Source organism: Nanorana parkeri, unplaced genomic scaffold (assembly GCF_000935625.1).
Source record: "Nanorana parkeri isolate BGI_ZX_2015 unplaced genomic scaffold, ASM93562v1 scaffold104, whole genome shotgun sequence".
NCBI classification, from domain to species: Eukaryota; Metazoa; Chordata; class Amphibia; order Anura; family Dicroglossidae; genus Nanorana; species Nanorana parkeri.
Window position 1 is genome coordinate 1,569,517 of NW_017306372.1, and position 14,600 is coordinate 1,584,116.

Consider the following 14,600-nt stretch of genomic DNA (forward strand, 5'->3'; position numbering starts at 1 on the left):
GAGCTGCATGTTTAGGGAAAGGGACCCCAACCAGCCCACCTGAGACCCTGCAGAGCCCACCAGAGAGTCTCAGATGGGCTTTGCAGGATCAATGGTGTGCTCTGCAGGGTCACTCTCAGGTGGGCTATGTGGAGTCTCATGTGGGCTGTGAGGGATCTCAGATGGGCTCTGCGGGGCCTCAGGTGGGTCCTGAGTCCAGTACGTTAATAAGTCCAGAGCGTTACTAAGTCCAGAACCCAGTGCATTACTAAGTCCTGAGACCAGTGCAATACTAAGTCCAGTGCGTTACTAAGTCCAGAGTCCAGTGCCTTACTAAGTATAGAGTCCAGTGTGTTACTAAGTCCAGAGTCCAATTGATATACTGTTCTGCATTGCTGTATAATGCATTGCTGGGATTTGTAGTCCCCCTACAGCCGGTGCCATTCTGCATTAGAGTGTAAGTTCCTCAGTACAGAAATTAATGTGACTGGCTCAGTATTCTCTGTACAGCCCTGTAGTGTCGGTCAGAGCTATATAAATGTATAATAATAGCGTAAGACTGTGGGGGGAGCACAAGTACCAGCATTTCATTAACAGCTGGGGGGACGACTAGCCATGTAGGCTGTATGGGGCCCCATGATTTCTAATGGTGGCCCTGGTTATATAATGTACACACATATAAATAAAGAGAACAGTATAGCCTGGAGGCCCCTTCCCCATAGGCGGCATGCCACGGTAAATCTTCTGTCTTGCCCACTTGCATGGGGCCCATACCTTATTGGCTAAAGAAGCTTTTTTCTTTCAGAAAGGTTTTATTTAAAGGTATAATGTAGAAATACATTAAAAACATAACCAGTAGTTGCTGTCTTATTGTACAGTACTCTTCAAATGTAAAAATACTGACAGTACATTTGAAACCAAGCTCAGGAAAATAGAAATAGGAGAAAGTTCTTCATCATAAAATTACGAGTAGTGGAAAATACGCAGGAAGAAGACACCAAAGTATCTGAGTACAGTAGTAATACTAGAGAAATAAAGAAGAAAAAGAGAAGAAAAGGAAGGGAGGGAGGATGGGGGGAGGGGTCCCAGGAGAGCTGTCCATTTAATAATTAAATGGTCAATAATGTATTGAAAAAACAAAAATGTTGGGAAGACGCTATCCAACGATAAATTAGCATGTGTGTTGACCATAATATAATTTACTTTATTTTTGACGGCTTCGAAACTTAGGGTAAGCAATTTTTGGGATCTGACCATTATCAGTTTAGTATCTGTGAATATGTGAAGGACTAAAGTCATTCAGTTTGAAAGAGAGTTACGATAGCCTAGTTGAGCAATGCCTCATAAGATTCTTTGCATAGGCTCGCATGACTTAGTGTAGAAATAAGGTTATAGACGCGTATCTACAGTTTGCTCTAGAGAAGCTTTTTTAAAGGGACACTATCATGACAGCTTAATGGAGGCTGCCATTACAGAACTGATCTTTAAGAGTGCTTATTGCCTTGCTGTCATTCAGATGCTATGGCTTCAATGCTGAATTTAAATCAATGGCCTGGAACAAGTATAAAGATAAGTGGTTCTGACACTCGTTTACAGCATGTTTGTTCTGGGACTTGGCAGGAACAGGCAGGAATCTAGTATTCTCAGAAGGAGGCCTGCAATGACAGCCCCCATACTTCTCTTGTGACAGAGACACGTCTGTGCTGGTAACTGACAATAGGCTGTAAAGTAAAAGCCAATTGAATATAACTGGTAGAAACATTGCTACAACAGATGCGTTAGGTGTGTTTATGTGGTTTTGGTACAAACATTCTTATTTTCACAATATGGGTGATGTACCTCACACTTCTATGGAAATACTGGTAATTTCCATAGAAGGCAAGCGCAAAAAAAACCCTGCAAGCCAACAATATGCAGCCTGTATATGACTATATAGGCAGCTGAGAGATTCACAGTTAGATAACCGTAGCGCTCCTGCATTGTCACCCTATCACACAGGCTTCTGATGGAGACCACTGTTCTCGCTGTCAGTAAACCCACCATGAGAAATACTACGCAACCATTGCTGGAGTGCAGGTAGACAGTAGAAGTTTATCAAACCAATTGTCATTCGGCTAAAGGTTATTTACACTGCAAATCTGAAAAAGGAAGCTAGTCTTCATTTGGAGTATGATATATATGCCCTTACTAAACAAAAATGGCATAATGTAAATACTTTTTTTTAATTATTATTCAGGGCAGCTGCAACACTAAACATTTTTACAAGATTAAATTAAACAATACTGGTGTTTGGAGCAATTTGCAGTAACCCATAGATACTAGTTCTAGTTTCCTGTATCAGGAATACATTTGGATCAGATTCTGGTCACCTTCAGTTATTGCTGTATGTCTTGTTTTAGTAGGGCTGTAGTGGCACTGTCAGTCATTATATCATATAGAATATTAATCTGTCCTTGTAACCTGGCAGATAGCTCAGCTCCCCCTCCCTCCTCCCCTGGGCTACTACCTCCTTGGAGCTGTCACTTACTATGGGTTATTGGTGAAGCAAGGTGTGTGGGGGGGTTCCCCAGAAATGGCAAGAGAACTTGGAAGCATCTCAGCAGAGACCAATGTCTTCCAGGAACCTGGACCTGAAGCTGCAGCCCAGACATAGAGTACGCAGCCCAGAGATAGGCTGTTCCCATAAGCCAGGCCTTGCACCCACCTTTTTCTCCCGTAGCCCCTGAACCCAGCTCTGCCATGCAGCAATGGATTTCCCTGCTGCAGTGTGAGACGCCCAGGCATCCTGAGCCAGACTGCAGAGAGCTGGAGAGTTTCTGCTATTTCACTCTGCAGCAGCCCGCTGTCATCTTGAAACAGTCTCACACACGACTTCCATCCAGTGCCTTGGGCGTCCTCCACTGGCAATAGCTTTAAATGTCCCAGTCAGCAGAGTTTTTTTTTTACAGTCACAATGATGACATGTGACCAGAAATGTTCAACCTTGATGTACAGCCTCAGGGAAAGAAGTGAAAGGGGGGACACGACTGAAACATTTAAATACATTCAGCTTGTGAAAGGATGTTCAGGAGGGCAGTATTTTCAATATGAAGCTGAGATCAAAAACAGAGGGATATGACCTCAAACTGGCAGGAGGAAAGTTCAAGAATATTAGAAATAATTATTTTACTGAAAGGGTAGTAGATGATTGCAACATACATCCAGCATACGTAGTGAGTCAATCAACAGTGAGCACAAGTAAATGTATCCAATACTAAAATAAAAAAGGGTTGAAGTTAGCCTTTAATATCATAGAGACAGACTTTGCATTATTAATCTTACAATGGCAGCACAGAATCTTACAAACTAGCACTGCTGAAATTGATAACAGGTACAGCAAATAAAACACCTCATAGAACAAATGTACAGGGACACAGAATATGGCTACATGAATAAGAATCTCCCCTGCACAGTTTGCTCTTGGGCCTGACTATGTAACCATAGATGTAACAGTATCAGACGCTTGTCTGGTGGATCTACAACAAAATGTCACAAATAACATCAAGAACACTATAACTGGATTAAGTTACCAGATGTATAGAATACCCAAGCCTACTCACAAAATTCCTTTGCAGCAATAACCACTAGTTTTCCTTTGAAACAATGCCATCTGGATAGAGCCCATACAGCCCAAGGAATGAGATTTGAAACAACTGGTAACCAAATGACTTAATTATTAACTCTACTTTCAACAATCTCAATTGGCTTAGCTCAGGAATAAACCCTCCTATACATTTTGAGGCCATACACTCTAAGCCCTTTAAAATATGTTAGCTATTACCCTACACTAAGAGTAAGGGAGGTCACAGATAAAGTGGATTTCCTCTCTTACTCTTAATTAAGGAAGATATAGTACATAATGCTATTAGTAATTCAGGTAATGGCCAAATCTTTTAGGGACTAGAATTTAGCACCTTGGAAAACCTTCCAGAATCCACTGAATAAAAATCCTCATAAAGGACACTGAACCAGCTAGTGCTATTACCAAGCTAGATGAGATCCTTTCCTTCTGAAACCTAGAATTCAACAGAGTGCACCAGTGACTACAAATCTCCTTACAATTGAAGTGAACTCTGGAAGCTGTGCTCAAAAAAAGCAGGCAGAGGACAAAGGAATAGTCGGCAGTATTGCCTGTGGGATATGTGGGCAATAGCATTGAACAAATCAGTAATGAAGTGTAAAATAACATATTTTTATTAGATGCAGCAAACTACTGTAAAGCAAACATAAAGTCATTTTGTGACCGAGTCTATAATCCCACCTATTAATTCCCACCATCCCTCTCCTATTTAACCTAAACTGATAACATTTGCTCCCCTACATACACTTTTTTAAAGGCATGTCTGACCTACTGAATCACTGAAGCAGCTGAATAGAAGTTTTTCTTATTTTATCTTACATATTTATGGACAGGTAATATACAGTGATTTTATCCACTCATTCTATATTCAGTTTAGGCTTAAGTGTACAGGTGAGTAGACATCTACAAACACAACTTGCTTCTTTGGATGGGAGTAGTTGGTCACATTTTGCTTTAGATTGTTGAATTGTGCCTATGACCAATGCACATTCTATAAAGGTTAACAAAATGACAATAGTGATGCTGGTAAGGGTTGAGAAGGGACATTCCTAGAGTTCTGGAGACAGTACAAATGTACACCTTTATCTAACAAATGTTAAATATTAATTTGTGTGTTTTTGCCTTTCTAATGCTGCCAGAAATGTTATTTATTTAAAAGAGAACTAATGACCCAACCTTTTTTTGCCATAGTTCACAGGAGGACATATACTAATGTCTTCTTGTGACCCAGAACTCAGCATATTGCGGGCTATTGCCCACTATATGCTGACAGCGCAGAGTCACACTGCAGCTAGGATGAATCCTGACAATACTATTGGGATCCACCCAGCTTCCTGTTTGACAGCTGTCTCTGCCACTCTAGAGGCAGAGCCAGCTGTGCCCAGCCCTCCCCCATCTTTTCCTCCAGTCAGCACTGGAGGAATGGGGAGGGGGGGAATCCATGTGGGGAGCTGTGGCTGACAGTCACCACTCTCTGCATGGAGAGGATCGTGAACTGAGTAGTCGGCGGTATGTTATTGCTCAGTTCCTGATCAACAGAGCCGATGTGTGACAGCTTCAGTGTCACACGTCGGCTCTAATTATGAGGATGAGTGTAATACACTCTCCCCATAATTCTTCTTTAAACAACCTTTAAAGGTAATGTTTCTTCATCACATCAGTTGACTTTGAAAGTCTAAAGTAAAACCTCCCCAGTTTTTGTTGACTGCCACCGGACATGAAAATTCCATTACAATAAAAATGGGAGTTATCCTAATTGTTCAAAGCTGCCCATGAGGAATGAAGTAATTGCAGCTGGAGTCACATGAAATGTCCTGGCAAAGGATCATAAACACGCCTACCAAGTTCCATAGATATGAATGTCTGCTGACAGATTGAATACTTTTACCATGAATACTTCAAAGTAAAGGCAACTGTCCATGCCACTCAGATGTCTAATGCAGAGATTGGACTTTTAATAGGGCAAGTCTGATATTGTGCTTCATATCTGTAGTATTCACCCATGCTGCTAATTTCAGCCAACTATAGTATGTAATACGTAATCATAATATAGGAAGATACTCAAGTCACAAGCCACTATTTAAAGATTCCAAGGACAAATATTTAGTTAGCAGCATTGTCACCAGATCACTTATTTTCTCTTTTCTTCTTTTGAATGTCTTCATCATTCAAATATGTCTTTTGTTTATGATTGATAAATTAAAGCTAATAGGAAACATTCTGTCTCACTATTTGTTGTACCTTTATGGGTATGTTAGTCATAGTTATCCATATGAATGAGCAGTCAACACAACGCATTTGTAGGACATACAGTTATGATTGGTGATAACAGATTTGTATATGAAAAAAGTCTTGAAACAAAAAGTATATTTTAGATCTATGAACACACAAAGAAAACCATGTCTTAGCAGGAATGCGTGAGCAGTGAAAGGTAATAACAAATTAGCTCAGATATATCTCTGGCACTCATACATGATCGAATCTATGTTTAGCTTAAAGTGAATCTGTGGCCAGCCTATGCACAATTTGAGTATTTAGCGGTAAATGAACAATAAATCAAGTCCTTGCTGTGTCAGTCTATCTGCCATGCACTGTGGTGCAAATTATCCTCCAATTTTACAGCTGAAGCACTAAAGTCTTTTAAGTCATTCTCTCAGTACCTCCCAGCAGTGACTGCATTTTTTGAGTCTATTAGTTTCTAATGTCAACACCGAGCAAGTGCTTAAGGAAGGGGCAGCAGGGTGAGCATAACTGTTAAACAGCATGACCTGAATGACTTCAGAGTTTGTACTGTACACTTTGAAGATAAATTGCTCCAACATGCCTGCAGCTACAGAGGTCATTGAAGCCTTGATTTAAATCTCATGTTACAAAACTTGTTGAACAGATTTTAAAGCTCTTACAGTAAAGAACCTTTCCCAATCTAGAGCTTCAAGAGGTCTTCTGTGGGGACATCTTCTTACTTTCACAGTGTTCTGTGTGTGACATTAATATTTTTGTATATGGTGGTCACATCCCCCTTAATTGCCTTTGCTAATTAAATACCATTAGTCTTTGTAGCCTATGCTCTTCATTTCCCTTATTAATTGAGCTGCCCTTCTCTCTATTGTGTTTAGTTTCACGTCTACCTTTCTGTTAGTTGATATTAAAAACTGAATTGTATATCCAAGATAAGGCAATACAAATAATGTCTCTGTCGAGTTTTTTTTTATTTTTTATATATAGCAGAAATGACTTTTTCAGCCTTAGACACTGTAGAAAGATATTGCATGGTGCTATAGTCTGTAATCTACAAATACATCTAGGTAACTCTGCATCCTTGGCTGATCCAATAACCCTGCCCTCCAGAATTTGTTTTAATGCATGCCTATTTTTAGTTCCCTAAGTCCCCTGCATTTATCTACACTGAATCTTATTTGTCATGCAGCTACCAAATTGACAAGTGTGTCTATGTCAGCTTGCAAATTGGTTACATGGATTGCATTACACTACAAAGATTTGTGTCATCTGCAAACACAGAAATAATACTTTTAATCCCAAAGACTAAATGTTTTATAGACAATGAGAACTCCAACTACATTTTGAAAATGATTTTGCTTGGTTAGATGCTTGTTTCCTCACACACCTATTACTTCCTGTCCTAGTGAACACATAAGAACAAAGAAAGTAATACAAAGCTGACAGAGATTCCAATGCTTCCCCAATAAATCATAACTTTTGCATATGTATTTAACCTCTTGCCGTCCGCCCGTTAAGTAAAAACGGACGGACGGCTGACTCCTATCTGCGGGTTGCCGTCACCAGACGGCATTTTTTTCCTGCTTGCGCGCGCCCCCTAGCGCGCGCGCACGGGCAGGAAAAAAATGTAAATATACCAACAAAGTTTAATTTACTCATTAGGCACTTGTGATGAACTATGCCATATGCATTAACACAGTCCAAAAATACTACATACATAGCCACCCTCTGTTTATATTCTTTACTTCCTCATAAATAGAGTAGAATTGCATAACAATATCTGTTGGTCAGTTAACAATCCATAATATATCTATTTACTGTAACAGAAGTGCACTTTACATGTCTGCAGCTGCCAGTACTTTAAATCTTTCTAAAAACAGGTACCACCTTTGCTTTAGGCCAATATTTTAACACCGTACCTATCATTAAAAAAAAACACCTTAAAACAAGTACTTAAAATTACTGGAGGCAACTACCTACAAATAACCTGCACTGTATAAAAATTGTACAATTCCCTTAGTATCCTGTAGAGTGGACTGAATATAATATAGTTTTTCATTTCAATGCATGCATTAATACAGTAATAGGCCCAACTAGGGAACTAAAACTTGAGATAGCATTTCCTTTCTGCTTTTATTTGGCTCAAGAAATACTCAGGTCATAAAACTTAAAATGAGCAGTGTGAATGAAATTTGCAAATTTTTACTTTAAACTGATGTTGATTCAATTTCGGGAGGTTCGATTTGGCTACCGGAGAGTAATTGACCAGAAGAGGTGAAAACCTTCTAGATGGGAACCAGTGGGCACACAAATGTGTACTGTGCAAAATCTACCGAAAGAAAGCATGAAGCAAATAGTGAAAATGGATTTTCACTTTAAAAGAAATCTGTAAGTAACCTACAAAAACTCCTAGGTAATTCTCAATCCTTGAAAGACATGTATAGCCTGTCATTAGTAATTTAAGCTTCTGAAATTGCTAGTTGCCTTTGACTTTATACTTTCTGAGTCCCTTCTTTCTGACTTTACTGGTTTGTCAGTGACTCAGAAATACTGAAGCCATAACCTTTCAGACTACTAGCATTTTAAAGAGTTCACCAATAATAGTCCTGTCAGTACAGGTTTTCTTTAAAATGTAATTACTAAATTACATACTTTAAAATAGTAGAGTAAGTAAACCTTAACAATACACTTTGCCCTGATAAATATATCACTGAAATATTTTCTTTGTATTTGTTCTGTAAGTGCAAACAAATACCTGTTGATAATTTCAGATATTCAGAGCTGCCCTGAGTCTTGCGCACACTTCCTGTGCTAACTCAAGGAAAGTAATTAGCCCTTCTGGTTCTTATCTCGGGACTACAGAATGATTAGCCTTTTTTCTGCAGTTGCACAAGGGTAAGGCTGGGTTCACACCAGCCGCATGCTGAAACGGTCCATTGTTTTCTGTGTGCCCTTGCAGTTACTGACATTGATCTGATCCAGTGTGGAAAAATGCTACTCACCACAACTGGAGAGATGTACTGCATGTGGGTAAATACACACTTTGGGTAAATTGTTGTAGCTATCTTGTTGCATAATATCATTACTATAATAACAGGCCTGAATCATTAAGGGGGATACATCGCTTAAAAATGACATATCTGTTAGGTAAATAGCTCAGTTTTAATAGTAATGGCAATAATAATTGCATAACTTTTGAAAGCTCTAGTAAAAAATGTCTTATTATTGTTTCAGCATCTTTACACACTTGCTAAGCAGCACCTTGCTGGAAGAAAATAATTATTCTACTTGTACTCTTGAAACCACATAATGAAAAACATATGCACTCAACCCGCTTTGTCGAGAGACATGCCACACAGCACTAAGCTATGTGAAATAATCATATCCATGAATACACATTGAGATAGAGTGACTTGAACGAGATAGTGGAAATATTTTGGCAGACAATAAAGTCAATAGCTGTGAGAAAGCTAATACCAACTCATTGAGTTCCAGGGTAACCAGATTCTCCCACAAGGATGCAAGTGAGTTTAACCTTTTGAAATAATTGAAATAACAGCATTATGTCTAATTTTAAAGCCCTCGCCTATATCGTATTTTTCAAATGCTTCCATGTTCTTAACTTGGTATAAAAACTGTGCTGTTTCCCGTAGCAGCAATGACATTTTGGCTTTCATTTTAACCTGCAGAAGTAAAAATATGTAATCCACACAGCTGTTACTGGCAATATCCTTACTTTAAACTGCTTTGAGATTGTTAAAGTAAGCTTGTGTTAGTCCATTCAGGGCAAAATGACACCACATTGCTTATTTTCACCTTCCCTTCACCCACCATCTGATTATCCATAGGAGCAAAGCAAAAAGCCCAGTGTAAGCTCCAAGTCACTCTGGTCAGAACCTACATAGGACTGAGGGCTTTCTGCCCATCCCACCCCAGCCTAACAGCTGACTACTCAGACATCCAGCACCAGTCACATGCTTCCCAATATCAGGAAGAACAGGGTAGTTCCCTTAGCTCTAGGCTGCCAAAAAGAGCAATACTGAGCAAAGGGAAGTTGAGCATACAAGAGGGTGGGGTGAGACCTATTGTTTTGCCTTGCATGGGCAACACTCAGTTGCATGTTAAATGTATTCTACTGATAAGAAACGAAGAAGAGCACCGTACTCCCTTAACACTTTCCTTCACAACATTATGTTTATTGCTTATCTGCTGGTGTAACTTTAATCAGTGCATTTAATATATTAATACATATCAACTATAAACATAATAAGAAATTTAAGTAACAATTATATCTGACCTTAATTCCACTTTGAACCACTTTGTGTATGTCAAGGAAAGGCTCCTTTACTAAATCAACCTCAGGAGTAAGAATCTTCACATAGCCTTCCTTTTCAAGAATGAAGAGACGGTGTGATCCGTCTCCACTGTGCAATGCTCCAACAGGCTGTCTCAGGCCTCTGATAACCTCCTGTATGCAGAAGCAATTGTGCTTGTGTTTCCTATAAATATAAAAAAAAGATAAAAGGTGTTAAAATTATGCACTTCATATAGTAAATGAAGCAGCATTTCTAAATATATTATCAACAACACTGCCTCAGAAACAATAAAATCTATAACAGTTTTATCCATCAATTGTTTAGGTCTTTGAAACACAATGTTTCAGATAACTAGGACTATGAGACATAAGGTAGAATATGCTATTCACATACTACACATACTAAACATTTATCCTAACTGATAAATACTGTATATATTAAGACCTGACAGAGTTCTTATATTGCCCAAATATCCTCTGACAACCACTTTCCTTGGACTGCACTACTATTGGTGCTCCAGTTCCTAATTGCAATGGGTTTGCAAAGACAAGAGGCAAAGGGATGGCCAGATACTTTGGAGGTACAATCTGGTCATTATGCTTCAGTCTTAACTTCTGTGACATCTGTTGTCACTTTTCCTTTCTTTGACATGTTGCTAGACTTTCACATGTTGGTGTGGTACAAAAATATTTCAGTTCACTCTCCAGATGAGGCATTGTTTACATTTTTTTCAGCATGTTTGGACAATGAGAAGCCGGAACAGCAAATATAGAAGGTAATGTACTGTTGCTGAGGCTGACAATAGGAGTACAGGGAGGTTGGCCACCTTAAAGTAGATGTAAACCCTAACCGGATAAGATTTAGTTTGCTAAAACAGTGCAAATCATAAACATTACATTTTTTTGTCCCCATTTTGCATCGCAGTGCTGCTGATCTCTTCTAGTCTCTTTCATCCTGTTTCAGTCTCTTCCTGTCTACATGCACTCGTCCTAGCTTTGTCTGGATATCATAGCCCTGGATTGGCAGAAAATGGTGGACCATGCCTGAGCGATGTGTGTCAGCAAGGCAGCTTGCAGTCTTTCCAAGTGGTACATGTGACAGGGTGACAACACAGGAGAACAATTGAGAGACCGTTGTAACCCCATAACAGGATGTTCCTGCACAAAGACCTTTATGACAGGATCACCAGGTATTCTTTTAATTAAAGCTGCAAATTTAAAAAGATTGAAAACAACTTTTGGAATTAATATACAGTATGTCGAAGTCTAAGTGTTTGCGGAATTAATAAACTAGGAAGCCCCTTTGAAGGGTCTGTTTACCCAAACTAGATATCTCAGTTTTGATCAGAGCCTACTACATTGGATTCTCCAATCCTTGATATATCCCTTTGTGACTCTGAGATGAGTTTGTAAGTCAGCCCATTACAAACAGTGTATTTTCTCTGTTTGGTGTTTTACTTTGCATGGAGAATACAAATAGCATGAATCACTCCTTCTACAGAAAGATGAGTATAGGGCAATGGCAGGAACTCCAACACAGAGACAATGCTCCTCTGAGAGAGAGGTTGGAAACTTGAACTATTCAGTCTAACAATTTCCACTCATAAGGGGAAAAGGATTGAATGGGCTGACGGTTAAATGAAGAGGTTACAAAGTTTTTTAAAAAGGTATTACACTAATTGCCACTGTTATTTTCCTGTTAAAAACACTCACATTAATTTGATATTTGATTACAAATTAAATCTATAAACAAAAATGTGGGAGAGCTCTGTGGGTCGGAAGTACATACTAACAACTGAGAAAGCATGACGAGTATCCAAAATATTAAAAAGGCATTTGTTCCCAGACAATCACATAAACAGCAGATGACCAAAACATCTGGAGGGCACAGCTGCTACACATCAGCCAGACCAAAGTTAATTCACTGTCAAAACCACAAGAAGATATCAGTTTTTTTTTCTAAAGATTAAAGAGTATTTATCTATATGAACCTGCTGATCTCTTCCACTTTGTCATACTCCTCCATTTGGTCCAAGTAGTTTGATGCTGGTCCTCGCACTTGTTTCCTTGGAAAGTCTGGGAAGCAGAGTCCACTGTCCCTCATCCCATGGTAAAAGCAGAACTCATCTGCAGTGGTTTGAAGTAATCCTACAACAAATTCACAAGAGAATGGGTTATTAGATCAAAATAGCAATAGCAATGTATTAGTAGATAGCATCTAATCTGATTACTGTGATGTACAGCACTGTCTTTTCTAACATACAGGCACTGTTCTTTAAAGTGCATGCCCCCTTTTGCGGCCAAATTGGGATAACACTTACTTTATATTAGTTAAATGTTCTCATTCACATATCATAACTTTAAAAAAAATAAAAATCACTCCTTACCTTTTTGTTGTTGTTGTTCAATACATTTTTATTGGTATATAAAAGTAAAACAAAGGTATCCACTACAAGTGGCAGATTGTCACTCACATATAGGCAACAACAGTTTTGCGAACTGGGCATCGAAACATCAGTAACAACAGCAGTATGATATGGCATACACAGGGTATTGATGGTAACTAGTAATTGCAATCTACAATTGTGTAGATGCATATACCAGTCTGTCTTGGAAGACCGGGTGTAACCAGAGATTGAATAGAGTTAAGAAACAGAAAGAAAAGGAAAAAATCAAAGAAAAGAATCAAAGGGAGGTTGAAAGAAGCCAATGAGGGGGAGGGGAAAGAGGAGGGAGAAGAGAAGAAGGTGGATGGGGGGATTGTGCACGGTAGAACATATACTATCGAAAAGGTGATCCCAAAGTTAAGTACTCAGTAGGGACCTGTTGAAGGTAGGCGGGAGAAAATTAGAGGCCCACGGCTCCCAGATTCTACTGAATTTGGGAAGACTACCAAGTAATTTAGCTGTCAGCTTCTCATTAATCATGACCTAGTGGAGCCTATTTTTGACAGCTGAGATACTCAGACTATCAGAAAGCCAGGCACTGGCTATTACCGGTTTCACTGCTGTAAGCATGTGTGTTAAAAGTTGAAATTCACACTTAGAAAGGTAATTCGGCCTGACATTCAGCAGGGCTTCACTTGGCGTAAGAGTGCCGAGCAGTGCGTTCGCCTGAGACCAAAATCTCTGGACAATTCACTCCTAACCTTTTTAAGAGGTTTATGATGAGGGAGGTATGTTTAACCATAATTAACCCTGTCTGTACTATGCTGACAGATTTCCTTATTGGTTGGTAATTAGATGTGCTGGACTGTCTGTCCTAACAAAGGTTTAAATGTCTTACAACTTGGGTGGTATGATAATATACTCCCTCTCAATCTTGCCCCACCAGTCTTCCTCTTATGTCCCCGTTGCCACTTTTTCGAAGCAATTCAAGCTGATCATAAAGTCATATGTGTACTCCTGTTCCAAAGAAACAATTAAAAAAGTGTTTTTTTTAGGGATGGCATGTAAATGGAGTCACACAACAGACATATAGTGGGGGTTCCTCAAATTTGACTGCAAAGGTTTTAAACATTAGAACAGATGTGGAGGATTTGGTCTTTTCTTCTTGCCTAGCCCCCGGTAACAAATTTAACCTAGATTCCTTCGACCTTTCATTTACAGTTATTCTTTAAAGGAGAATTATGGGGAGAGTGAAATACAATCATCCTCATAATTAGAGCCAACATGTGACACTGAAGCTGTCACACGTAGACTTTATTTATGGCAACTGAGTGATCACGTACCACTGACATAACGCTCCCTGCAGAGAGCGGTAAATATCAGTAACCGTTTCCCACAGGAATTTCCCCCTCTCCTCTCCGTTACTCCAGTGTTGACTGGAGGAAAAGAAGGGGGAGGGGCGGGCACCAGAGAGGCAAAGCCAGCTGTCAATCAGGCAGCAGGGTGGATCCCAACAATATTGTCAGGCTCTGTCCCGACTGCAGCATGGCGAACAGCATATAGTGGGCAATAGCCTGTTATATGCTGAGTTTATATGCTGAGTTTTGGGTCACAGGAGGACATTAGTATATGTCTTCCTGTGACCCTAAAGAGAACTATGGCAAAAGCATATAGTGGGCAATAGCCTGTTATATGCTGAGTTTTGGGTCACAGGAGGACATTAGTATATGTCTTCCTGTGACCCTAAAAAGAACTATGGCAAAAAAAGGTTGGGCCATAGTTCTCTTTTAAAGTATCCATGTTTCTTTAAATACATGCTTATCTAACTATTGCATTAATTGCATTATTAGATTCAGTGATGTAATGACTGGTCAATGGGATGAGACACATGCATGCATACATGCAAGAGTCTATGATAGTGGCACCTATGAGTCCTTTTAAAAGTCCAAACATTTTAAATAGACTGACATACACTATATTTCCAAATGTATTGGGATGCCTGCTTTTACACACACATGAACTTTAATGGCATCCCCGTCTTAGTCCGTAGGGTTCTATAATG

General features: G+C 39.3%; 1 protein-coding gene across 1 annotated transcript in view; it reads right to left on the minus strand.

Moving 5' to 3' along the window:
- HHIP (hedgehog interacting protein) overlaps nucleotides 1-14,600 on the minus strand; it is a 106,138-nt gene that overhangs the window by 57,472 nt on the left and 34,066 nt on the right. The window contains exons 3-4 of the mRNA XM_018552981.1: nucleotides 12,143-12,299; nucleotides 10,134-10,335 (exon numbers count right to left, since the gene is read on the minus strand). Coding sequence (XP_018408483.1) covers nucleotides 10,134-10,335; nucleotides 12,143-12,299 — 359 coding nt within the window. The remainder of the gene's footprint in view (nucleotides 1-10,133; nucleotides 10,336-12,142; nucleotides 12,300-14,600) is intronic.